The sequence below is a fragment of the Mesoplodon bidens genome (assembly GCF_964165515.1).
Source record: "Mesoplodon bidens genome assembly, chromosome: 1".
Lineage (NCBI taxonomy): Eukaryota > Metazoa > Chordata > Mammalia > Artiodactyla > Ziphiidae > Mesoplodon > Mesoplodon bidens.
The window spans coordinates 155,903,547-155,930,878 of record NC_138176.1 but is presented as its reverse complement, the minus strand read 5'-3'; the positions used below and the strand labels follow the sequence as shown (position 1 = coordinate 155,930,878).

The following is a 27,332-nucleotide window of genomic DNA, read 5'->3' as shown; positions in this document are numbered from 1 at the left end:
TGTGAAATCAAACCCACATGCTTTTCCTTTGCAGTCTATGTCTGAGTATTATCTATGTCCCCAGAATGAAGTAGCTATTAAATTAGTTCTATCAATTGTCCATGGGTTTAGAGGTCCCCATGTGTGTTTTTCTTAAGTAACCACATTTTATTTCAGGGCACAAAGTACAAGACTTCTGACTTGATTACTTAGCCTCTGGTCTTTACGTTTTAGTTTTTGAAAATAGCAGGGAAAATGCATTACTCTTCTTTACCCTAATGAAAAGTTCTGAGCTCCTCTGACAGTCATTTCATTTCTGAAGGAGGATTAAATGAACGTCCCCCACATTGACTCTGAGATTTTATTTTTTTTCTTTATTTTATCCTTCTAATAATCTTGCTCCTTTGCCTCTCCCAACCTCACCATCCCATGCACATTTTCTCCCTTCTAATACCTTATCTAGGTCATTTTGAGGGTCAAGTAATTCATTTTCTCTACCAAAAGTCATTATGTTTGAGTCATTTCAGACTATCAAGTTTCTATACTCTTTTGGGGATACTTTTTGGAATAGTCTGTTCTATAAGTTTTCAGTTTTAAAAAGTCCTTCTTAAACCTAACTTAATTCTGCTGTGTTGTGGTATATAATACAATATGTACATTTGCAAGGAATTGATACCAGAAGTTTGGGTCCTAGTTCAACCTCCATCACATTTTCGAGAAGGGAACCTAGATCAGTTCACATAATATCTCACTCGCTTATAAAATGAAGACAATAATTATAATAATTATTGCCCTTTCTTAAAGAGTTATCGTAAAGTTATACCTGAACATATATTTTTAGATAGTTAGCATTTAATACAATTCTATCAGATAACTACTTTACTATGCTAATTTTTTTAAAGATACCTTAAATTTTTTTTCTGGTTCTGTAGTTCCTATTTTTTTTCCAGATTAAATCAGACCCACGATGTTTACGATATTTTTAAATGCATAATTGTTTTCTTGCTTACAAAAGTGTTCACTGGTCTCGCATATATTTTGCCATTAAGGTTAGTTGTTTCCTGGCCCCTTTTGAATTCCTTATCGGTTTCCAAGGCTAAGAACACATGGCTCTCTAACCATTGTGAACAAGTGCCAGTGTTTATAGCAAATATAATAAAAGTCATAGACAGAGAAAACATATTAATAGTTTCACATTTATTTTCTGCAGCTAAATGGCTTCTGTCTTTAAGAGGCCTGCATATATTTTCCTGGATTTATTGTTAACGAGTAGTAAATGACAAAAAACAGTAACTCACAGAGATATTCATCAAATAATTATTAAAGATCATTCAGTGCCCAGTAGCCAAGTGGTTCCTAAAAGACTGAGATTACAGCCAACTCTCAAAAATTCATGGCAGTAAGAAAAGCCTTGTAAAGATGACTGCCAATCACAGAGTGCGGATAGACTCCGCCAATTAGGCACCAATTCATAACACTTATTCACATCTCCTCTTAAACTACTAATTAAGCCAAATACATTTAAATGTAGAAATCAACTTTTATCAGTTATAGGAGATAATTTTCAGATCACTGTATGAAACATCCCAGTTACAATACAATTCAAATATAAAGGGCTGAAGGGAATTTAAATGAACCAAGTCATCACGAAGTATCTCTAATGTCAGAGACAAATGAATTATAGATTCATTCATGCCCTCTTACACTTACACACACAAAGAGTGAAGCACCAGAAAAGAGCAACATAACATAAAGAGGACAATCTATCTATCAAAAAAGGCTTACTAGAATGATGAAATAGTATCTTTATTAAGTATCTAAAAATAAGTGATAAAAGGGTAAGGAAAAATTGAAATAATAAATGAATATCTTTACAGTATATTAATGATAACCTGAGGGTTCTACATATCCGTTTGCTTCATAGAATCACTCTGAAGAAGGTAATATTATCTGCATTTTATAAACGATGTAACTGAGAAAAAGAGAAGTAAAATTATGGTTTATACTTGATAATACTAGGTGCTCAACTTAGTAACTGTTAGTATTTATTATTCTTGCTTTGTTGCTATCAGCTCCAAAGAGCTATATTTATGTTACTACATTCAAAGCTCAGGAAAGCCTATGAAAGCCATTATAATTATTTCTATTTTAAAAATATCTTTAAGTAGGAATAATTTAGCTTTCATTTTATATATAACAGAAGCATTAATGTATTATGCAGTTTTGAGCAAATCACTGATCTTGTTGTCTCATTATGTGAGGCAACCAGTAATCCATTCCCTTTTTTAGGGTTATTAAGGGAATTCCCCTTTTTATTTGCATGTGTTATAAAACAATGCATTTTTGTAATTTTGTGTAAAGCAGTTACTTTGTGTCATCATCAAGAAATACTCTACATTGTGGGCTGACATAAATGATGATACCTGGGACCATAAGTGCAGTAGATGTGTTCATATCACAACAATTAAGAACATGCTAATTATTTTTTCCCTTCAGAATACTAAGATAATAGACTCAATATAATGAGCTGCTTAAAGAAATACTATATGCCCCAAAATAGGGTAAGAATTAATACCAGGTGCTTTATTCACTGATTAAACTATACAGTTTTATTCCTTATGCCTATATTTCATTGGTAGTTCATTCTACACATGCACACACATGCATACACGCACACACACCTTCATTGCATCCTTCTGCCAAGGTAGGGAAGGTGCTTCACTGAAAAGGATAATGTATGTGTATGAGAAAATACAGCACTAAGAGCCTGCTTCTGGAGTTGGTCCCATGACTCCCAAAGATTGTGGAAACAGAGCAATTAACTTTTTAATTATGCAAACCGTTCAGTAAAGCATGTATTAAAAAGATACTTAGGGGCTTCCCTGGTGGCGCAGTGGTTGAGAGTCCGCCTGCCGATGCAGGGGACATGGGTTTGTGCCCTGGTCAGGGAAGATCCCACATGCCGAGGAGCGGCTGGGACCGTGAGCCATGGCCACTGAGCCTGTGTGTCCGGAGCCTGTGATCCACAACGGGAGAGGCCACAACAGTGAGAGGCCCGTGTACCGCAAAAAAAAAAAATATATATATATATATATATACTTAAAGTTTATTTAATACTTTTAATGTCTTGATAATGTTGAAAATTTCAAAATAAGAAAAAAAAAACAAGCAAATTTATAAACTCTTAGAGATTTTTCTTTCAAATGTTCCCCTTTGTAGGATATAGCAAAAACACTTATTTACCCATATCACTAATTTCAGAACTACTAGACTGTGTTAAATAATAGAATTTTTATAGTATATGATTGAATTAGAAAATATCTTAGCTATTTCAGGACTGGGACACATATTTTTAACTGCAACATAAGCCCCATGCCTCTCTGGGGAATATTTATTTTAATTATGCCTATCAGCTGATATAAATTATTGAATTTGTTCAAACTTGCTTAAGAAAAAGAAGCTTCCTTAGATACAGTAACAAATGAAAATAAATTGAAAAGTAATTTCAAAACCACTGGCATAAACAAGTAAAAGCACATATATATCATCTGCGCAAAAGATTTTCCAAGTCCTTTATTCTCAAGTATTATATCTTATTAAATTTTTAGTAGTCAGGAGAAGATATGCCTTACAAATATAGATTGATAACTCAATCGGTGCTAATAGTTAAGCTATTGTAATTTGGTTTTCATACTGAAGTAAGAATATTGCTTTTTTATTTGAAATGGAATCATTTCATGTATTTAGGAACATGCAGAAAAGATAATGCATATTTCAGTGTGGGATTAAGTGAAAATATCTGTTTTCACTGAGAAGCTGGAATATTTAGTTTGCTAATAATTGACCTAGTCGTCAAGCAACCAAAAGCTCCCATCTGCCCCTGCTGCTCATTTGTATCTATTGTGTATATTTTAGCTTCAGTGCTAAGGCCTTCATTTCCTTCCATAGGAAGAAGATAGGGCATTTCTGAAGTGCTTAAGACAGTTCTCTTTCCTCAATAGGGGAGAAAAAAAACAGAAAATATAATATAACTACATGGAGAGATGCCTACCTCTGAGCTCTTTTCATTTTAGCAGCTTGAGAAATATTGGTACACATTATTGCTCAGACACACATTTTTTTCTAAACAAAGGTTACTGCCATCGATTCCAAAGAGAAAAAGTATCCATTATAATATTTTTTGCACTTCATTTAGCTAGCATCCTTATTGATTGGACTTTGCGAACTATCTACTTGTACCTGATGTGCCTTCCTAGACAATACTGAGGACACATATTTTATTTGATGGCAAAACATGTAGAGAATTTGACTTATCAGTTGCTGTATATTTTGGATATTCATTCTGAAATTTATGAGCAAATTTTAAGAAGACTCAGTATTGCTCACCTGGGAAACACACACACATGCATGCACACATGCATGACACACCATCCTGGATGGGCTGGGCTGAGAAGGCTAAAGCACTTCTTGGAAATAATTTGAGTAATAAGCTATGCCTCTAGAAAGACTTTATTTTGGAAATGTTCCATTAAATTAAAGTCAATAGTTTAATCATTTGCAGATTTGACAGCCTCCTACCATATTGAGACTTTTATTGTAAAAATAAGTAATACTCCTATATTAAAATAAGTTTATTAAATTGCAAATAGAAAATGTGTAGAGCATGTGCATTTAAAATTTGGGTTGATTTTTCTCATTATGTAACATGCCAACTTGGATTGCAATATAATCCCTTTGGTAAATAACTAACAAAAGGACTATAAGGTTAATTTAAGGCTATAGTTTTCTAATGCCTTCTCCTGCTTCCCCCCTACCTCTCAAGAATAAGATGTATACTTACATTTTTACAGTGTATACTTAGGGAACTGTGCTGATTAAGTTAAAATAGCTGTATGTTTAGTTAGAGTATTTTAAAATATTATTTCAAGGTAATTTCACTGGATCATTCAAATATTTCATCATTTCAAAATATCCTTTACACCTAAAAGTCTGGTTTTCCTTACAAGGGATTTTGTTTTATAATATAAGCCTAAAAATCCTTTGGGAGCATTTACGCCTGACTCTGATAATGCATAACAGGTCTCAACAAGAAACTGTGCCCAGAGACTGATACTGACAGAGTCGGCATTTCAAGTTTCTGTTGAAAATGTATGATAATCCGATGTAAATGTACCAGTTATTTATAATAACAATTTCAGTATTGCAGTATATTAGGCTTTTCAAGCTATTTGTCTCTTCACTGGAACCCAGCCATAACTGTGTCCTTGGCTTCTGCAATGCTTTTTATAATAAAGTCCTTCTGATACTAGTAATAAACTTCATGGAAGCAATCCAAGATAGACCCTACTGATAACTGAATTCCTTTTAATAGTGAATTGTATTCTTGTGAGACTCCAGCATAGTTATTTTCCTTTAGAGTTAAGGGTTTTATGTTGAAATAGTATTTATTTATTTATTTATATCATTGAACAGTCTCACTGCTATGACTAAGAAAATTGCTCCATAAAATACTTGGTAATGTAAATGTGAGAATGAAAGTTATACATCTGATGATTTATTAAATTTATGGCTTGTAGGAACATGACTGTCTCTATAAAGGAATCTAATGTACACATTGGAGATTATTCTAGTAATGCCTTGTAAAAATGGGATGCTGTTGTAATTTGAAATCTCAAAAGCATGAACCACTGAAGAGGTATGCTTTCAGCATTTGTAATCATACATGGCCTGGATTTGCAAATCTAAATTTGATGTAGGAAAATTTAGAATACACATTTATTTTAGAAATACTTGCTCTTACACAGACTGTAACTTTCCATGTACATGCCTACTTTTTTTTTTTTTTTTTTTTTTTTTTGCGGTACGCGGGCCTCTCACTGTTGTGGCCTCTCCCGCTGCAGAGCACAGGCTCTGGATGTGCAGGCTCAGCGGCCATGGCTCATGGGCCCAGCCGCTCCGCGGCATGTGGGATCTTCCCGGACCGGGGCACGAACCCGTGTCCCCTGCATCGGCAGGCAGACTCTCAACCACTGCGCCACCAGGGAAGCCCTACATGCCTACTTTTGACGTATTTCCTTACCTGTTTCTTTTATTGGCAAGAAATGGAAAGGTCCATTAAGAGTAGGAAGTTTGCTTCCATGTCCTGGCTATTGTAAATAGTGCTACAATGAACACTGTGGTACATGACTCTTTTTGAATTATGGTTTTCTCAGGGTATTAAAAAAAAAAAAAGAGTAGGAAGCTTAATTGAGTTCATGTTAGAAGAAAAACAGACCAAGGTTGATGAGCACAGACCTGGAATTTGAGACCAGTGATTACCCCAGAATGAAGAATATTGGTGTGTGTGTAGGCAAGAGGGACTCAGGGTTATTACCAGTGCTCTGAAACTGCATTTGGCATATCAAAATATATTTAACCTCTTTCTTCGTCTCCCAGGAATTAAACTTCAGAACTTTTGGTCCACATTTTAAAGAGTGGATTTTTTTTTTTTTTTTTTTTTGGTCTTGAACTTTTCAAAAGCTTTTATCATCACACTCTGTGAATTGATTTTCATTGAAACTCTACTGAGAAATTCAGCACATTTGGTCAGTAAACTTTTACTTAAAAAATGGTGATTTCACCTTCTTCTTCTTATAATGAACCCGCATTAATCAAATAATTGACTATTTAAAAGACTCGAAAAGTTTAAGCATACAATATAAAATTTTACAAAATTTTATTTCCATAAGTGGAAAAATATACAACAGCAAAATACAAAAGTATATTTTGTGCATTATGTACAAATAGAGAAGATATACTAAGGCAAAGATTTCAAAGATTTGGTTTCTTTTTATACAGTACTCTTAAAATAAACTTAGCTGTCATTTTTACAATGAAATCCATGTGGCATATGGCTTATTTTCAAGGACCCCTCCCCCACAGGAAATGCATCACTTAAAGATAAAAGAGCATATATGTGGCAGGGGAAAGAAAGAATAGGTTCTTCTCATATATTAGTAGGTCCATATGCTGTTTATTAAATTTGATGCCTTTTAACTAATTCAGATAGCTGATTCAAATAAGAAGAAATCAGCAACTTTGTGGAAGTATGATGCAGTTTTATCATCTGTCAGATTTCTCAAGAGGATACCATATTTTATAGGCTTGAAATAAAACATTATGAATTAATACATCCATAACGAAATAATATATATGCTTCAAGGGAATAGCATTGCCCAAAGTTGGCATTTTAGTTCATGCAATTTAAATTATAGTATTGAAAAAGGTGTTCTCATGTATTAACTGAATTCCAACTTAGAGCATGCTGCCTGCTTCTCTGGTTGTGCATGAGTATGTTGAGGAGGAAATAATACAAAAAAAAAAAAGTCTGACTAAGAGTCTGAGTTGTTTTACAGTCAAAGAACAGCTTGTGTTTTAAAAAGAAATTAAAATACATTAACTCGGAACAGTGGGCAAAGTGTTTCAAATGAAGGATACGGTGAACAGACTGTTTCACTTCCCTTCCATTCCACATATCTATGAATAATCATTCCTTGAGGTTTAAAATTATAAATAACACTGCAGAGTGAAGTTATTTTGATTTTACAAAGGAAATCATCCATTTTGTTTTTATTTTCATTTGGGCAAACTCAAAATGGCTTAGCATAGCTTCTGCTAAACTTATTCAAGACTGAAGCATTTTTGACAAAAAAAAAAAAAAATGTTTCCCAATTGTGAGTAGATTACTACATTTATGTGGCTAAATTCACACAGAATTGACAACTGTTGTTTGACTTGGCAAAGTTAGAATATGGTAGTTGATACCAAGAGAGGGGAGGTAGCAAAAAAAAATTGTAAGGAAAAGAGAAATTTCAATGAAGAATCTATATGCAATTGTGCTCAAGGGAAGGATGGTTGAATAGGGACATTTTATCCTAAAGTTATCACCATAAGTTGATTATTCTGTGTCCTGCCCTCACATACATGTACACATACATGAGACCAGAAAAATGAAGGTAAAAATTTGTCATGTAATATTTAATTTCAGTTATTAGTACTGTCATTTGTAAGTCCTGGATAATGAGTGCTACATGGAGTTAGACAATGTCTATTTGGATACAGAGCTTTACTATTCATATTTATAAAGTTATTATATGAGAAATTATAAAGTGAAAACTTGGTTACATTTTTAACAAAATATAAATTTTTTTACAACAAAATTATCTTGAAAATAATTTCCAGAATTATTTGCATGTGCATTGGGTGGAATAAAATGCTGTATTTATTTATTTATTAAGCTGAATTAATTAAAGAATAAATTAATATTTTCTGGGTCCAAGGTCCAACCATAATTTCCATTATTACTTTGGCTTTAATGCTTTATTTTCTTTGCTTGTTCTTCTGATAACTTAGTGTGCGTTGAACTGTAGTGGTGGAGAAATCAGTCAAGATGATGGATTAGTATAAAACATACTTTGTAAGAAAAGGAATAGGCTAATCCTAAACTCTTCATAGAATAATGAAAACTTTCTCACCTAAAATTCACAGTGCTCTTATCGGTCATTGGTGTATTATTACATCCAGTGTTTGTACACTGAGCCTGGATATTTATTGTGTTTTATAAAATTTGAAACCTGGGCCTTGATGAAGTTTATTTTACATTTTAAAACCGTGCTTCTCTACTAAGTGTATTTTTTTCCTGTGTGACCTAATTGTCAAAACTAAGGTGCATCAGCAGAAAATAGTTTGCAGTTGGGAAATAGTTTTTAACATTCTATCCATGAAGGCCTTGAAGATCAAAGATAGACTCTTGATGGTAAAAACCAGCATGGGGAAAAATCATAACATTCTCTGTGTACCACACTCTTAGTAAAAGTATTTTCTAGATAAGTTGACATTGATTAGTAGACTTTATGAGCCTGCTAATACTCAATTCCAGGCCGCAAAATCACAGTTGCCAGTTTAGATTCTTAATATATTGTTCATATGGGTTAAAATACATTTTTATTTACATATTCATTTATTCATTCATTGCTAAATGTAACTGAAGTCTAATTTCAAAGAGAGCTGGGAGATTCATGTCAAGTAAACCTCTATAAGAGATAAACCTCTATAAGAGATGGAAGAGGTTGGTTAAATTTGTCTTAAGTTTTTACCATCCCTTTTTTTATACACATTCATTCTATATTTATGATGATACTGGAATATGTTTTTCTAAAATTGCAGTTTGTTTGTATGTTTTCTTGGGAGAGGATAGGATGAGGCTGGGTGGAAATCAAGATTCTTCTATGGGTTTGCTAAGATCTTCATGAGAAGTGATTCTCTTTGGAGTTCCCAGGGTAGTTCATTTCATTTTATTGTATTTCTGTTTTGTATTTTTGTCTTTTTTTTTGTTTTTGTGGTATGCGGGCCTCTCACTGTTGTGGCCTCTCCCGTTGTGGAGCACAGGCTCCGGACGCGCAGGCTCAGCGGCCATGGCTCACGGGCCCAGCTGCTCCACGGCATGTGGGATCTTCCCAGACCGGGGCACGAACCCGTGTCGCCTGCATCGGCAGGCGGACTCTCAACCACTGCGCCACCAGGGAAGCCCTGTATTTCTGTTTTTTAAATCGCTCATAGCCACCTTTATCCTCCCTACCCATTCTACTTCACTGCTGCCCTTTTCACTGCTGTTTATAACTTCCATTCTCTCCCCCTGACCTCATGGTACTCTGTGCTCTCGGCATGATAACCAACTCACTCTCCTTAAATATGCAACAAAACGCAATATATTACTGAGTGTTCTAATTAACTGCCACATGTGAAAATACTTTACATATTTCATCTCACTTAATCCTCATGACATTCTTAATATGTAGCTTTTATTATTCACAAGAGAGCAAAGGGAGGCTCACAGACCTTAGGTGATTTGCTTAAAACCATGCAGCCAAAATAGCTGAGATAGGGTTTGCGGGAACTCTGTCAAACCAAAAAACTCACGTCCTTTCTATTACAACATACTGTGTCTAACCATGCCCTTCTTTCACTGGAATGGTCTTAACCCCTTTCACCTCTGTCTCTGTCCTGCTGGCAAATTCTTAAGTTTACTGCAAGTATCACCTCTTCTGTGGAGCCTATGTTGACCCTCTCCTGCTTAGCTCTTTGCATATCACACATCTGTATTAGAACATAACATAATGTCACTCTTCTCACTATTTTTTTGGTTTTGAAAAGTATGGTAATCATTTTTCATAAAAATATTTTATTTATGTAGGTGTGAAATGACTTTGATATGACTATTTTAAAATATGTTTACAATTAATTATTTTTAAACAGTCAATTTTATTTTTGAATATAATGAATACCAATGATGACATATGCCACATAAAAACAACAGCACTTTGAGTCATCTACAGTTTTTAAGTGGCTAGAGGAGTTCTGAAACACAAATGGTTAAGTACTGCTGGCGACAGCAGTGTCTAGTACAGATTGAACACTGTTTAAATATTTGATGAACAAAACTGAATAATCAAATTGATATAACAACTTTTAGTTGCAGAAACTATAAATGTACTATGTGAGGGTTTAGGATTTACATAGTTTTATAAATTTACTCAAACAATTATAAGTCAAGAAGAAAATGAGCAAAAACCACATTAAAATATGTTTTTCTTAGGGAAAACTAAATTCAGAATATTAATTATATCAATCAAGTAAATCATATATTAATTAAAATTAAAATTCTAAGTGAACATTATTCAATACATTAATCAATGTTGAAGCAGGCACTCAGGTAGCCGATTAGTTTGTATGGAGGACACAGTGGGTCATGCTATTATAGCTATAAATTGTGAGATTGTTTTAGAGAGCAGATTTGTAAAACAGAAATTTGAAAATAATAAAGCGGAATATTATAGATTTGCTAGAAGATTTATAAAATGTTTTTGATGCAACTAAATCTTGAAATTTTAATGAAATTGTTAGAAAAATGTATCACAACTCCAGATTTATATATGACAATACTTTGTCATTATGAAAATTTATTTTTAGGAAGTAGTGTGTGATATTAAGTAAAATTAATGAACATCTTCAGTTAAAGAGAAAAAAACAAAAGCATATTTCATGCTTTTATTGAGTTAAGAAATTTTAAACATCATATACTAGCATTATTATATCACACTTTAAATTTACATATAACAAACCTAATTAAAATGTATAATTCAGTATTAGTAACAAAAGTTTGCACTTAAATCTCTTTAATATTGTCTTCTAATTTCTTCATTACACAATTGTTTTACTAAAGTTTGTAGTTGATAATATTAAGCACTGTTATTCAGCTGATTTTTATTGCCATTAAATTAAGTAATCTATACTTTTAAACCTTAGGAATGTAAAATACCAAGCAAGATACTAGAAACCCACCACTTACTAAGGAGAGCTAAATAAAGGGTTAATAATCATTCTTTCATTTTAAATCAGTTATAATTTTTACTGATTAAAAAAAAAACTTCAGGTGTTGCCTACCCAATGATGTTATTCCCCTTGTATTTTCTGTTTTTTTCCTCCTCGTGGTCTTAATACTCAAGCGCTGACTGATAACCTTACCCAGGGTTTGTACGATTGTTTATTTTATACTTAAAAACAATACTGTTTGTTCCTCTTTAACAAAAACTGAATTGAGCCATGTCATATCTGCAGTGGAGCAGTTTACTGAGTGCAGAAAGAACATGTAGCATTCCTTCCTCTGCAAAGCTTTTCAGATTCCACCTCTTTTCCTATTGCCACCAGGGCAGATCTTAACCCCGTCCTGCAGGAGCTAGTAGGAAACACCAAACACTCCAGCCCTGCCTAGACACACTATGGACACTAGCATTAAGATGAATAAATTGTCCTTTTTGATAACTTTCCAGCCACTCTTAGCAAGAAGGAGAATGAGAAAAAATTGAACCAATTTATTGCCTGGAGTGTGGCCCCCTAGGAGGAGTATATTAGACTGTGTTCAAAAAAGCCCTGGGTATGAATGTGAGAGACTGAGGGAAAGTTTTAGGGTCAGAACCTGAGCTAAAATATCAGTTTTCTAATTGTTAGAGAAAATGTATTTTTAAGATGGACCTTACAAATAGGATAAAAAACTCTACTGTTATCAGGAATGTTTATGCAGTATGGTAATGGCCTTTTCTCATATATCCTTATACCAGACAAGCCAGGTTTTGATAAAGCTTTAAGGACATCAAGCAGAGAACAGCAGTTTCACTGGCTAATTAAGCTCCCTCTTTATATGTAGTTTGATGCGTCTCTTCTACATATCAAGGTGTGTTCTGTTTCTCCCACCATACAATCTATTCTGGGTTGACTAACTTCAGACTTGTCAGCACTAAACAACCTCCTTCCCACCACATTGCATTAGGCTGTGTCAGCTTCCTTTTCTGAAAACAGTTTCTTTCTTTCATCCTTTGTCCATATTTGTCTTCTCAAAGTTCATCCCCTTATCTCTTCGCCTTTAACTTCCAAGCGCTATGATGTTTGATGCTTATTTTTGTTCCCCACTTAATGATTATATTTTTTGAGGATATGAACCGAGTCTTGTGCCTTATTCTTTGGCATTACAGCTCGATGTTGCGTTCTCTGTGCTGCTTATTTCACTAAGTCACACAGCCTTTATATACAATATCTTAGTATTCGTATTTCTACTTTTATCATACATTTTTCCAAAAACAGAAACCTCATACCGTTGTCTATAAGCATATTCCTACCAAATACCACTTTAGTAACAGAGATGATTTTGTTATTCTAGCCCTACCTTTTAAATATGAAAAAATAAATAGCTTTCATTTTTATTTCTCTTAATCTACAAAGTTCTGTTGTCCACTCTATGAATTCATGACTCGAAAATTTCAGTTTAATCTTTTCAGTTACCATTCTATGTTGTTTTAGTTATTTATAAACTCGGCTATTTATAAAATAATTTTATTACTTGTTACATCTTGATAAGTTGTACTATTAGTGATCATCTATGTTTTGTGTGTGTATATTTATTTTCCAAAGTTTCTCATAAGTACACCTTTGGTTATTTTTGTATCTTTCACAGTGCAGGTTAATTTCCAAATATATTGTCTCATAATTATCTACCCTTCCTAAGATCAACGGAAGAATTTACTATATATCAAATCCTTGCAGTATTAAGGATTCCTGTACAAAAAATGCTGTATTGCATGCTAGATTAAAGTATTTTGCCACAAATTAAGAGCACGAGGATTCCTTTTTTGTTGTTGTTCCTGGCTTGTGAGATTCCCACACTTGATTCTTCCAAAGATAAAATGCTGATCCCCAAATAATCACTTAGGAATATTTAAATGTAGGAATAATTATATTTTTGTTACTTTGATATTACTGGAATTATGTAGGTTTTAATTTTGGAGGGAGATTTAAATTTTTAAATATTATGTGTAATGGCAGTTAATATTTTAAAAATTAAATACAAAATTAAAAATTTATAATAAAAAAAACAAAGCTACCAAAAAATTGTGTTCAATCATATCAGATAAAATGTAAGTTGGCTACAAAAAAATTAAGTTTGCTACTTTGAGCTCATTTATTTTAATTCAATAGGCCTAGATACTGCATGTGCCTTCAGAATTCTTTGATGCTAATCTTTTATGATAACAAATTAGAACTTCCAAATTTCTCAATTCAAGGGCTGACTAATACTATTACTTAAGCATTAAGTGGGTATGTTATTTTAAACAGAGATGATGGCTAATAATAAGCAGTGTGTCAAAGACCAGAGAAGTTGAGAAACTGGAAAGTTTTGAGACATCCTGTCTAAACAGGATTAAGGCAAAACCAAAAGGATTATCATGCTTCAAACCCCAAAGACCTTTGTGATAGCTGCTTTCCTAAACATCAGGATTAAAGGTTAGAATCACATTCAGAAACAAGAATGCAAACATGTATTCACAGAAATCCCTGTCTTTAGGGAAAAATTCAAGAATGTCCCAGCCCTTCTGTAAATATTACACTAAGACATGTATTGGTGTGAGGGGTCAAAAACATTATATTTTTCACACAAAAACCTAATCTCTCCTACCTTTCAACTTTACAGTACTTAAAAAAAAATTGTATTTTTTTAGAACAGTTTTGGTTCACAAAACAATGGAGAGGAAGATACAGAGGTTTCCCGTGTTCCCCCTGCCTCCACAAATGCATAACCTTCCCCCTTACAATGTACCCCACCACAGGGGAATACCTCTTCTTCATAAAATATGCATATTTCAATCAGGTTATCTCCAGTCTATCTAAAAGCAACTCTAAATAGTGTAAAAATATCATTTTTCATATAAAGTTTGTATTTAAATAAAAGCATACAAAGTTAAAGATTTCTTTAAAAGCAAATACTTAGAGCAAAATCTGTAGCAGTATTTGGTTTTCAGGTGTGGTATTATCTCCTATATTGATTTATAAAAGCAGTTAATCACTATTAAAATTCAACTCATTTAGTATTATCAACTTTTTAAAAAAATTTTTCACTCTCTTTCCATATAATTCTATATATTTACTTTTAAAAAATTACATATAGTCCAGATTAAACCATGTCTACAAAAATATAATTAAAACACAAAACTTTTTGCAACTTTTATTAGTTTGACCTCTTGCAGTATATAGGGATTCTACAAATCTAATTCTTTTTTTTTTGTTAAGTCAACAAGTTGAAGTCGTTTTGATATCAAATCTACATGCCCTTAGGAGAACGTAAAAAGGAATATTCATTGTGAGCAATTAGATGTATGTCAATTAGATGGAGGCAGAACAAATAAATGGTTATAATCCTACTGTGTGTTGGGGGAAAAATACATATACATTTGGTTTTGTTTATCCAATAGCTTTTTTTTTTCTTTCTTAAATCTGTTGTAAAAAACAACAACAACTATACCTATAGAAAAATGGCCTGCCTTAAACTACCCAGTCGAAAAGTGAGAATTAGATGGTAGCTCATTACTTGTAGCAGCCCCCGTGTCCTAGACTTGGAAGATGATAGTTGGAAAATGTTCGGATTAACGCCGTTAGAAATACCTAATTTGTTTAAATTATCTTTGAAATTTATCTAGATTTTTTAAAAAAAGAAAACAAGCTCAGGGTTTTTGGAAATTGTTTTATTGGCAAGGCCTATGGATGGACACCATTGTGTAGGGGCTGCTGATCTTCCCTTTACAAATTTCCCCATCTCCCTTCCCCAGGTGTTGCTGCCATCACTACCTTTCCCTTCCTCCCCTTTCCTCATGGCAAGACGCATGGAAGAAGAGTGCTGTTAAGGCCTCTCCATTAATGAACAGGTATGGTGGTTCTCATGAATCAGTGCAGTGCCCCTCTTCTGCGTTCTCCATTAATAGTCTATCTCTTTTATATTGAGAAGGCTCATTTACCCACCTACACAGAGCCTACTGATACCGAAAAATCACTCAACCTGAGTATATCTTTACATATTTCAGCATGCTATGCATTTCAGAATTCCCTGCACAGTTGCAGAATACTTTTTAAATGTAGAGGAGTACAGAAGAATTAATTAAATCATTTTCAGAGAAAGGTGCTATGCAGTTTCCTCAACTGATTGTACAGGAATGAAATGGACCTTGTATGCTTCTATATGCCTCTTTCAATGTTATACAAATACTTTTTATATAACATATCTTTGAAAAGTGTTAAATGGAAATACTTTGTGAATTTTAACTCAAAATTCAATTATTATAGCATTTGAATTTTCAAAAGTATTACACAAAACTGTATGTACATTAATTATAATGCTTATTGATCTGGTTATAGAAAATTTGGTATGAGCCAGTTCAAATGAATCTAAATACAAATCGATGTCATCCAGATGTCAGAGCTGAACGTATGCTAATTGCTTTCCTCAAAACTTTCTTTTGTCAATTCAGCTGGTGGCACTTGAGGGAGGTGGGGGGCACTATTTCTTTCAGCAGTCCCAAGATTACCTCATTCAGGCTGCTACATTTTGAAAGGAGCTAGGCCCTCAGGGCTCAAACAACAGCAGAGTCATAACCTATAAAACATAAATACTAAGTCATCACAGAGAAACACCCACCTTCTTAATTTCCTTTTTCACTAGCGAAACTGATCCTCCTAGCTCCTGTAGGGGCTTGTTCTGAGGATGTGTCAGGCTCTGCATTACATTCTTGTGACTATCCAGATCTTTGAGACACGTAACTAGAACACTACCTTTGGGCTAGGAAGATTATTGGCAGATGTCTTAAAAACAAAACAAAAGGCAGATGTCTTAAAAACAAAAACAAAAACAAAAAACAGTGATTGTGTCTATAGGTGTGCAAGTGTGTGGCAGCACTATTTGTGGTATTCCTTAAAATAGTAGCAAAATTAAGACTTGTTTGTATACATAAACAAAGCAAACTCTTTTGATTTATAGGCATTTTCACTGATGCAACCATTAACCATTAAAGGCTGGAGCATTAATCTTCATTCAGGAATGCATGACCTCTTACTCCAAAAAGCTCTGAAATCATTGGCTGGCCTTCATGATCCCATTTCTACCTACATTTCTAGTCCATATTTTATATCTTTACCCTGATTTACACTGTACTCTGGACTCCCCATCTTTATCAATGGCTATAAATAACCTTTCCTGTCCACAGACCTTTGCATTGTTGGGTCTTTCCATCTGGAGAGCACTTTCCCCAGGTCTGTTTGGAAAACTCACAACAATAATAAGAGCAAACATGTACAGAGGGTTTACTGTGTGTCAGACACAATGTAAATAAACTTAATAATCTCCACTTTCTTAATTCATCCATACAAAGGAACATAGAGTTAGAAATTATTATTATTCATATTTAATTGATAAAAATGAGGCTTGGAGAAAACTTAAAGTGGCCAAAATCACTCAGAATTGACTGAAGTACCATGTACCTTATGTAGTGTCTCCTGATTCCTCCTAAGCAAAGCTAGGATTCTCATTCATGTTCAACTCTGAGTTTCTATGATTCCATCTTATCCTTTATGAACTCTTCTATGTCCACAGTGTTTGTTACTCACTAAATGCTGAGCAAATGAATGAACTTTTAGAAAGAAGTCATTCATCCTTTTTACCCTTGCATGTACCCTTCTCCTCATCCACACTTTCCTCTACTCTGTTTTTATTCCCCTTAGCTTGTGGCTCTTGACTATTATTAGATTCACAGATGACTTAATAAATTGTATCATAAGAAATCAGTCACTATTTCCCCCTAATTTTAGGACCTGCAATTAAAAACCAAGTAAGTATAAAATAATTGAAAACACAGAAAAAAGATCATTTAAATTTTATAAAATGTATCAAATCTAGTGGTAAGAAAAGAAGCACAGATATACTTATATCTCACATGGAAAGAAGGAAATTCAACCAAAATGTTCTAAAGTTTTGAGGGAAGATTATCAGAGAAACACATTTTTTACATTACAGGCAAATAAAGGAAATGTGCACCATATAAGAAAAGAGTCGTTTATCATACAAGAAAAGAAAGAAATGGAGAAGTAAAATTAGATGAGGAAAAGAGGATAACCCAAGAAAGAAAAGAAAAATCGTTGAGAAAATAGAAACAAAAATATTTTAGGAAAATGAATAAATTGAAAAGCAATAAAAAATTGAAGGAAAGATATTGAAAACCACGGACCTGAAAGAACTTTAAGAGAATATGAAATAAAACTTGGAGGGGGAAAAAATAATGCAGGTAGAGAAAAAGGACTTTATTAATGAGTTCATATTTCCGTTATTCTTAGAAAAGCCTTTGAGGTAAAATGGCTGGAAAGAGAAACGGGAGTTAAGATATGTTACCTTGTGTACACTATATTTTTCTAGGACTTTTTAAAATGGAAATAGTGCTTTTGAGAACAAGATAAACACTTAAGCATTAACTTGGAGCTATGTACTTAGAACTAAAAGAGTTGTGCCTAGAGGGTACAATTGAGCAGACCTTGATGGAAAATTAGGATACAAGTCAAAATACCCTCCTCTCCCCACTTTCTACCAAGATAATCTTAGAATTAACCAATCTGTTAGCCCTGTGAATATAAGGATCATTTCATTTCTATTTTTCTTTATGTGGAGTGCCTGGAGCATAGAATGAATATTTGCTGAATTAGTCATGGAATTTTAAGAGTTGGTAGAGAGATTATGGTCCAACCAATCAAGTCTTAGATTGTTCATGCATCCCTCAGCACCATCATAAGAATCACTAATCTCTGCTCGAATGATTCCAGTGACACAAAATCCAGAGGTGGCTCACTTTATTTGAGGACATGTTTAACTTTTCAGCTTTTTCTTATATTTCTTATCAAATTCTGCCTTCCCATAACTTGAATCCATTTATCTTGAATTTTCCCATTGGGAAAACACAAAATAAGTTCTATTCCTTCTCCAAATGAAAGTACTTCCAGGACCTAAATTCAGATAAACACTCTATCCTAATGTCTAGCTATATAATGTCTCTCTCTTTCTCTCTCTCTCTCTCTCTCTCTCTCTCTCTCTCTTTTTGTTTATAGCCCAAGTTTTCCTAACTGTTCTATGTTACTTGATCACAAATACTTTTAGCATTCTGGTTATTCTAATTTAGTGCAAGATACTTTATCAAAAGGGCAAGGAATTCATGATGGGCTCCCTCGGTTTATATGCATATATTTGTTCAGTATGAAGAACCCAGAAAATCCACTTAAATAACTTCAGGGGGATAAAAGGAGGTGCAGTTTAAAACTGCATATAGGTTTGATCTGAATTTGTACAGAATAAAGGTTTGGCTTGGATAGTATATAGTATAATATATAAATAAAATAAGTACAAGTATGCACAAAAATGAATGAAAAAAGAAAAAAATGAATTAAAAATAGTGTTTGATGCAAGTAAAATAATTTTGTGTCTACTTTTTATTTCTTAATTGAATAAATATTTCAGTTTGAGTTGGTGCCTGATATGAGTTTTTCTTTAAGATGCCCATTCACCATTCTAACAAATTTGGTACAAAAAAATACATATCCTTACATAGATAATACCAGTGGAAGTAAAAGGCAAACAAAACAAAAGCAGAACAAAACAAAAACTATTTTCTCAATGCAAATTATTGACTTTAATGACTAAATATGTGCTTGCATACAACACTATGTTACATGGAGGTCAAAATAGAGCAAAATAAGATGGAAAGATATATAAAGGCTGCCCTGTCAGATATGGACTTTCCTCAATAAACATTACCACAAAGTAAATTCTTCATGTATGTGAACTCTTTCTTAATGCCAAATTGCTACCAATGTCCCTTGGTGAGTCCTATTTATAAGTAGATTACGGCACTCTCTCAGAAGCTGTGCACATCTGCCTTTCAGTGAGTGCCTACACAGAATATATGGCCTTTTCTAGACCTGGGAAATTTAATCAATTTGCTGGCAGAGAATACTTTTTATGCCACACAACTCTTCCCTGACCCTACCCAAGATTTCAATTTTCAATGTGCTTCATATATTATGAACCTATATAATCTTAATGAGCGTCTTCCATATGGTCATTATAGTGCTTGACTTTATATTCTCAGAAGCTCCAGTGCCTACATAAATTCTTTCTCTATCATACTCAATGTTGCTTTGTAGGCTCCCTCAATTCCCAAAGTAATACCCTTTTGATATTTGGTTATATATGAGTCTTAGGCAATATTCTCAAAATAACAGAAAACCTATATGTGCTTTGTCTATCAGTTCTATAGAAGATGTATATACTATGTGCACATATATAATTTAACATTTAAAAATGTCTTTTAATATTTTAGAAAGATGGAAGTTAAATGCAGGAGGTACAGATTAATCACTTAACGTCTCAAAACCTCACTTATTTCGCCAAAATGAGGGATTTAACTAAAACTGATCTTTAAAGTAACTTTCAATTTTCTACAGAATATGGAAGACAAGGAATTTTAGAAATTGGGGTTTTGGTCTAGGTTTTCCAATAAATGATATTTAACCTCCCTGGAGCATGGTTTCCTCATCTGTATAATATGGAAACCAAGGTAGACCAGGGATGTTATCTTTAGTGATAGCATGTGTTGACCCATTTTTCTTTCTGGAACTTTCTCTTGAGAAGGATTCTGAGAACGTCCTTTGACTCTGTGGCATGGATTGTTGTGATCATGTGATCAATTAGCATTTATGTTATAGGCTTCTTACACAATTTCTAAGAAGGCTTCTAATTAAAAAAAAAAGTTGGGCTTCCCTGGTGGCGCAGTGGTTGAGAGTCCGCCAGCCGATGCGGGGGACACGGGTTCGTGCCCTGGTCCGGGAGGATCCCACATGCCGTGAAGCGGCTGGGTCCGTGAGCCATGTCTGCTGAGCCGGCGCGTCCGGAGCCTGTGCTCCGCGACGGGAGAGGCCACAACAGTGAGAGGCCCGCGTAACGCCAAAAAAAAAAAAAAAAAAATGTTTATTGATTGTTATATCACTTAAGCTGCTATATTTTTTCCTTTTTTGTTTGCTTTTAAAAATCCTTGAATCCAAGAAAATGTTGACGTGCTGAGGAAGACAGGTGGAGGAGAGGACAGTCATTTAAAAGATATTTGAATCACTTTAATGCAGAGAGAGATAAAGGATTTGACTCATTCTTTGTGATTCCTGGAGACAGAACAAATGCTAGCAGGTGTAAATGGTAGCAAATTACTTCCTTATAAGGGTAAAATACATTATCTTAAGAAATGCTCAACAAAATCTGCTCCATAGACTAGTCTGTATTCTGAAATCTTTATCACTGAAGATATCAAAGCTTAGGTTGCATGATAATTTCTCAAAGTCATTATTAAAGGTCATCATTCATAAGATAACAAGTTAGACAAAATGGATTCCAACACTAAAGGTCTCTGATTCTGTGGTAATCAACAGACATAATAGCAATAATTCTGTACTGGAATCTGGTGACATAATTCTCAAAGATTTCATTGGACTGAGTGATTGAGAATTTTTATCATAAGTCATCTAATTTTTAGCCAATTCTACAGTGTTCTAGTGAAGCTCTTTTATCTTACTAAGACTACCCTTCCGAAGACAAAGTCGCTAATTTTCATTTGTGGAACCATCACTTCTTTTGCATCTGGAGACACAACTCTGTCCTCGTTTTGAATGTTATTTCTCTATTGCAATGAAACTGACTATAGCAAAGCTGTGATAAAGACAACTTGCAAAAGTAATTTAATGATTGATTGTTTTCAACTTATTAAAGAGTGGAATATAAAGCATTCACATAGAATCATAAATTATTTTATCTGGAAGAAATTGTTTTATCTGAAAATTCATCATTTTGAAATCTACTTAATGAAAAGAGTAACTTTTTCAAGGTCATTAAGTTCGTGAGAGAGCTGGGCTCCAGATTTTCTGAATCACAGTCCAGGGGTAACCAAATTTGCTGCAGTAGCGTGCTTTAAAGTACAGATCTTGGTGAGTTGACACTTTCTTTTGTGTCCTTGGATTCACTGCTTATCTGGAATCAGCAGAATGAAATAGGAAAGCAAACAATTTTATTCATAAGAATCAGAAAAACACTAGGTAGTGTAGTCTGGAGGGGCATGGAAGTTGGCATCCTTTTGCAAAGCTTGACATTACAAACATTCTTTCTAATCGACTAACAATTTTTTCCAGAAGTGAAACCAGTCAAAGATATATTCCAACTTAAAATTAGGAGTTGCTTCATATGACCTTATCACCACCACCTTGTGGCTGGGGACACCACAGTATGCAACAACCCCAGAGTTTACAGGAAATAAAGCAGAGCAAGTTACCAAAGATTCCAATCATAAGCCTTAACAAGACTCAACTATCATTATTTAAGCTTGCTTGTCCACTCTAATCAGGACAACAGGCATCAATTAAATAAATAGAACATCCGATTATAAAGAGAATTGTTAACACAGGCACATTAGCTGCATGTAATAGGATATTAGCTAATTGACAGGGGGAAAAATGTCCTTAGACACCATAATGCATATTACTCAGGATTTTAATTCTTTGTGATCTTTGTTACGTGTAATACCATGATAAGCCAATGTGTTCAAGTAATGAAGAAAATGCAGGAAAATATTTTTAAAACAACAAAGAAATGTAGATCTAATTTAGAAGTTATGCCACTTTTGTGAGGATAATGGAAAACTTGGCCATAATGCTAAAGGTTTACTGATTTCTGAATTTATAATTCAGAACAAAAAAATGAGGTTGGGAAGGCTGATGGCTTTCCAGAGGTGTTTTGGATCATTTATTTTAAAAGGATTTTCCAATAAAGCGTGATACTATCAATGACTTTTTTCTTATTTCTGAACTGATTATTAAAAAGACATTGTATATTATATGTCTTTAAATATGTGAATTAGGTAGGCTTTGCATAGTACGTATCTTTTAGTATATATCCATAAGACATTTTCTTCCAGGGGACTGAAGTTCTAATTTTATCATGGAAATCAATGGAAAGGTAACTTTCAGCTAATCCATTAATTTGCTTTATTGCAAACTCTGTTGGGTCACATTAGGTTAGGGGAAAATATCCAAATAGTTTTCATTTCAATAGGAATGAGGAATCAAATCATTTGGTGATGTTTTGCAACACTTGCGCTTAAGAAAAGTGTGGTTACACCTCAGAGACTGAAAATATATGCTGAAGTGTGATGAGTAGAGGGTAGCTCTATGAGAAAGTAAAGAGAGGGAAGATAGATTAAAAATAGGCAGAACAAAGTACATGTGCATGGCAAGAATAAGTGAAGTAGGAAGTTACAGTTTTTTTAAATCTGCTTAACTTTTAGTTAATTTGTTTGTTGCATGACAACACAAGCAGGTGGACTGGGAATGCGGGCAAGTAAGAGTGAGGGAGGAAGGAAATCAATGGTACTGTGCCAGGCCTACTCAAGAGAGTGCCTTTTTAGATGTCTCATATGGTTAACTGGGTCGATAGTCTCTTTTCACTTTTCCAGAATATGTTATCAGGGATATATGAGCATTACGTAAACATAGCAACCTATCAAACACGTATCAGAGAATACAGAATCTATTTATGACCAATTACGTTGTCCTAATAGTGGTATCAGGTTATTATATATCACAAAAGAAATATATCCATGTGTGTGTAAAGCTACAATTTATTACTTTTGGATTTAAAGAATAACTTTAGAAAATGAAATATATTTTATGTAACAAAATTATCCTTTTAACAAGTCTTTTTTAGTTTTAAGAAGAGTTTGGTGTAAGTTATGAGGAAAAAAATCTTCATGTATTTTTGGCCAAGCACTTTAAAGTTCTAATGATATATATATAATTGAATGAAAGAGTCTTTGAATTCTATAGTGCTTTACAATTTTCCCAAGTTCCAGACACATGATTTCATATAATCCTATAATAACCCTTCCTTTCCCCCCTACCCCTATATTGCTCCTCCCCCCTTCCCTCACCCCACTATTAACCATTAGTTTGTTCTCTATATCTGTGAGTCTGTTTCTTCTTCTTCTTTTTTTTTTTTTCATACACGGGCCTCTCACTGATGTGGCCTCTCCTGTTGCAGAGCACAGGCTCCGGATGCGCAGGCTCAGTGGCCATGGCTCACGGGCCCAGCCGCTCCATGGCATGTGGGATCTTCCCGGACTGGGGCACAAACCCATGTCCCCTGCATTGGCAGGCGGACTCTCAACCAGTACGCCACCAGGGAAGCCCCTGTTTGTTTTTTGTTTTACTTACTAGTTTGTTGTACTTTTTAGATTCAACATATAAGTGATATCATATAATATTTGTCTTTCTCTCTCTGACTTACTTCACTTAGTATGATAATCTCTAGGTCCATCTGTGTTGCTGCAAATGGCAAAATTTCATTCTTTTTTATGGCTGAGTAATATTCCATTGTATATATGTACCACATCTTCTTTATCCATTCATCTGTTGATGGACACTTAGGTTGCTTCCATACCTTGGCAATTGTAAATAATGTTGCTATGAACATTAGGGTGCATGTATCTTTTCATATAGTGTTTTTGTTTTTTTTCAGGTATATACCCAATAGTGGAATTCCTGGGTCATATGGTAGTAGTATTTTTAGTTTTTTGAGAAACCTCCATACCGTTTTCCATAGTGGCTGCACCAATTTACCTTCCCACCAATAGTATCTGAGGGTTCCGTTTCTCCATATCCTCGCTGACATTTGTTATTTGTGTTTAAAGTCGTAACAATATTTTAACAAATTGGATTAGTTCAATCTGGAAGTGAAATGGTTTACAAATGAAATAAATGATTATGGGGCATTGCAGGACTTTAAGGATATAGCTTTTTTTTTTTATGAGAGAATTTTAATCTTTGTTTAATCAACAAAAAATAGACCAAAATTTTCCTATAATAAATCATTGCTGCAGTTAAAATAGTGACTGGCAAAAGACAAAAATCAGATTATCTCATTACCACTTTAAGAATAAATTTTTAAGAAAAGGAAATGTGTCATGAACAGATAAACCATAAAAGTATTTTACTAAGTTTTTAATAATTTATTTTTCCAAATAAAATAATATAGTTTTCTTTTTCTTTTAAGGAGTCTAATATATTTGCTAGCCATTTAATTTTAATGTAACCAGTCAATAAATTGAAGAGTAGTTCAAGGAGATATCAATTATTTAAATGTTTGTTACATTTTTGTAATGGTGGGGGAGGCTGCTAATTGTTTCAATAGTGTGAAGCTCAGAGCACTGTATTAGCAAAATTAGACGGTTCAGAAAGTTTAAGAAAGTAATGAATCATCTACAACTTTGTATCAGTATCACTAACATTTTCCAAAAATATCATTTATTGGACATTGCAGTGATGCTATATGTTTAGATTTTACCTCCAATTGTAGTTTATTTATGAGATTCAATAATGAGAATTATTATGTTTTTGAATTTTGCTTATAAATTGAGGGGCACTAAAAGGAGCATTTTAGCAATTTAAAGATATTTTTAAGTCAAAGATTTATTATAAATAAATGTGAGATTTTGGAGTAGTCTACTATAAGGAAATTTGTGATATAAAAGCACCATTAGTAATTAAAATGATGAATTATTTTCAGGACTCTCATAAAGTCTAAATGTCAAAGTTATAAATTCTTTTGTCTTATTAGATGAGTTATATATTTTTAGGAAAAAAGTAGAATTAAACATCAGAACTACTAATTACTGAGCATTTTTGATAAAGGAAAACATAAACTATATTAAGTGTTATGGGGTATACTTTGGCATGGCTGTAGTTTATATGAAAGTATTTTTTCTATAGTTTCATGAACATTATATTTATAAGTAAAATGTGTATATTACTTATTCTTCCAGAAGTCTGATGGCATTAAATTGATTTTCAAGTGTTTCTGGGTTATTTGCCTCCCTAGTACCCTGGCATGTAAGGATTTACTTTGTTGATAATGAAACTTTTAGACTTAAACTGCAAAGTCTAAGTGTCATACACTTAAGACAGACACTTAAACTGTAATGTCTTCATCTATTTTAGTAAGTGGTTATTAACTTATTTCTCTCTTTTACTTTGAATAAATAGTTGAGAGCTTCCATTTTATTTTGCACAAGTCCTAAATGAAAGGGAACATAGATAGACTTAATGAGTGATTGGCTGTCAGGACAAAGCATTTACACTGAATTGTCAGCTACTAAGTATGATAGACAGTCTAACCACTTCATGTTCTATTTCTCACCTGTAAAATAATAACATAGTAACATATGTCAAGCTCCCAATAGCTCATGTAGGCATGATACCCTACGGATGGTTTCACATAGAAAAGGAGCAGGGAAGGAAGGAAGGAAAGAAGGAAACATTTTCTATTGTTTAATAAATGTGTCAATCCCTCAATGCATTTGGAGATGCTGCATCCAAGTAGAGAGGGCATAGAGTACGGATATAATAGAGAACTTCATAGTTAAAAAAGGAGTTTCTATGTAGGTGGGCTTAGAGTAATGCTCTTAGGAATGAATTGGAAAATGAGAATTGGCTGCAGCTAGGTCATGTAACAGGGCACTATGCAGACCCCAGGAAGCCAGTCAGTTTATTAATGAGCAGAATGCTGCCCTGCACCACTACTTCCTACTACTAACTGTAGGCAGAGCTCCCTGGGCATAGCTACTTTTGGGGGATAATCTTCTAGAGAACACTTACACAATAGTCACAGTAGAGATCTGGTGAAGAAATTACAGGATAAGTTTCATGCTGAATATTAGAGGAACAATCTTTACACATGTGATTGCTTATTGCAGGATAAAAGAAGATGAATCAAGTGTAGAAATTGTTGGGCTACAAGTAATTTAAAAATAGAGATAAACCGAAAAAAATGTAAACATGAGACTGAAAATTATGTGAGAACTGCTCATTCTCAAATAAGAGTTAATTAAAATATCATTTATCTTGTGCATCTTATTTTCTGTCCCAGGATTCTCTGGCTGTTTGATGAAAATCAACTTTGGCTGCTAAGGGAGTCTCCTTCATTTTTCATGTGAACTTCAGTTATAGTCACATTATTTTTACACAATATAAAATGAGAAAATAATAGTAAGACCATACATGAGACCAAAAATATCTCTACTGAGTTGAGGGAAAGGGAAATAATATTTATTTTTAAAATGTTTTAATCTGAGTAAACTGAGTTAGATCTCATTTTGAATACAGAAATTTTTAATTAGAGTTCATTCCATTAAAGAGTCTAGGCGACTTAAATATATGAATTAAGGAAAAAGAAGGCATAGTTGTTATTTTACATTGAAATGAAAATATATGGGTTTATAGATATTCTAGGCAGACTATTTTCTTTTAACCGATCTTCTCTTGCCATACGAATGCAGTCATTTATTATTTCTTGGGAACATTTATAAAATATTAACTATATTCTTAATAACACTTTAAAATTATTTTCATTCATATTTTATCTTATTCAAAAATGATTTAAAGTAGCTTATAAAAATGTATTATAAAAACTTGAAAGCTCATCGTGGTTTTATTATGATTGAAACATACCTAAGTCTACCAAAACCACAGCTCCCCCCAACCTTCTCTACGTATTGTTCTTATTATTTGAAAGTGTCATTTTGGTGATTGCTCATCACACATGAGTGTTATCAATTGACATGGACCGCGCTTGCATAAAACTTATCTATTGGGTTCTTTACCTGATACCATCTCATTGTTTTTACTGCCATCTTCTTGCCTCAAACAGAACGAAATCAACACATCTGTCTTGCAGATATGAATAAGCTGTCTACTGCTGCTTTGTTCAAACAGAACATGCCCATAGGGTGTTATTTCAAATTTTGTTTTAATAACTTTAAAACATTTCCTCTGACCTAACTAATCTCCCTCACTCACCTCTCTACCCACAA

The 27,332-nt window shown here is 33.6% G+C and overlaps 1 protein-coding gene across 7 annotated transcripts in view; it reads left to right on the top strand.

The window, feature by feature from the left end:
- Positions 1–27,332, top strand: part of PCDH7 (protocadherin 7) — a 423,965-nt gene that overhangs the window by 219,512 nt on the left and 177,121 nt on the right. The window contains exon 3 of one of the 7 annotated variants that reach the window (XM_081246615.1): positions 15,171–15,266. The exons of the other annotated variants lie outside the window; for them this stretch is intronic. Within the exon in view, the coding sequence (XP_081102741.1) occupies positions 15,171–15,259 (89 nt within the window). The 3' untranslated portion in view covers positions 15,260–15,266. The remainder of the gene's footprint in view (positions 1–15,170; positions 15,267–27,332) is intronic. 7 annotated transcript variants of the gene reach the window in all.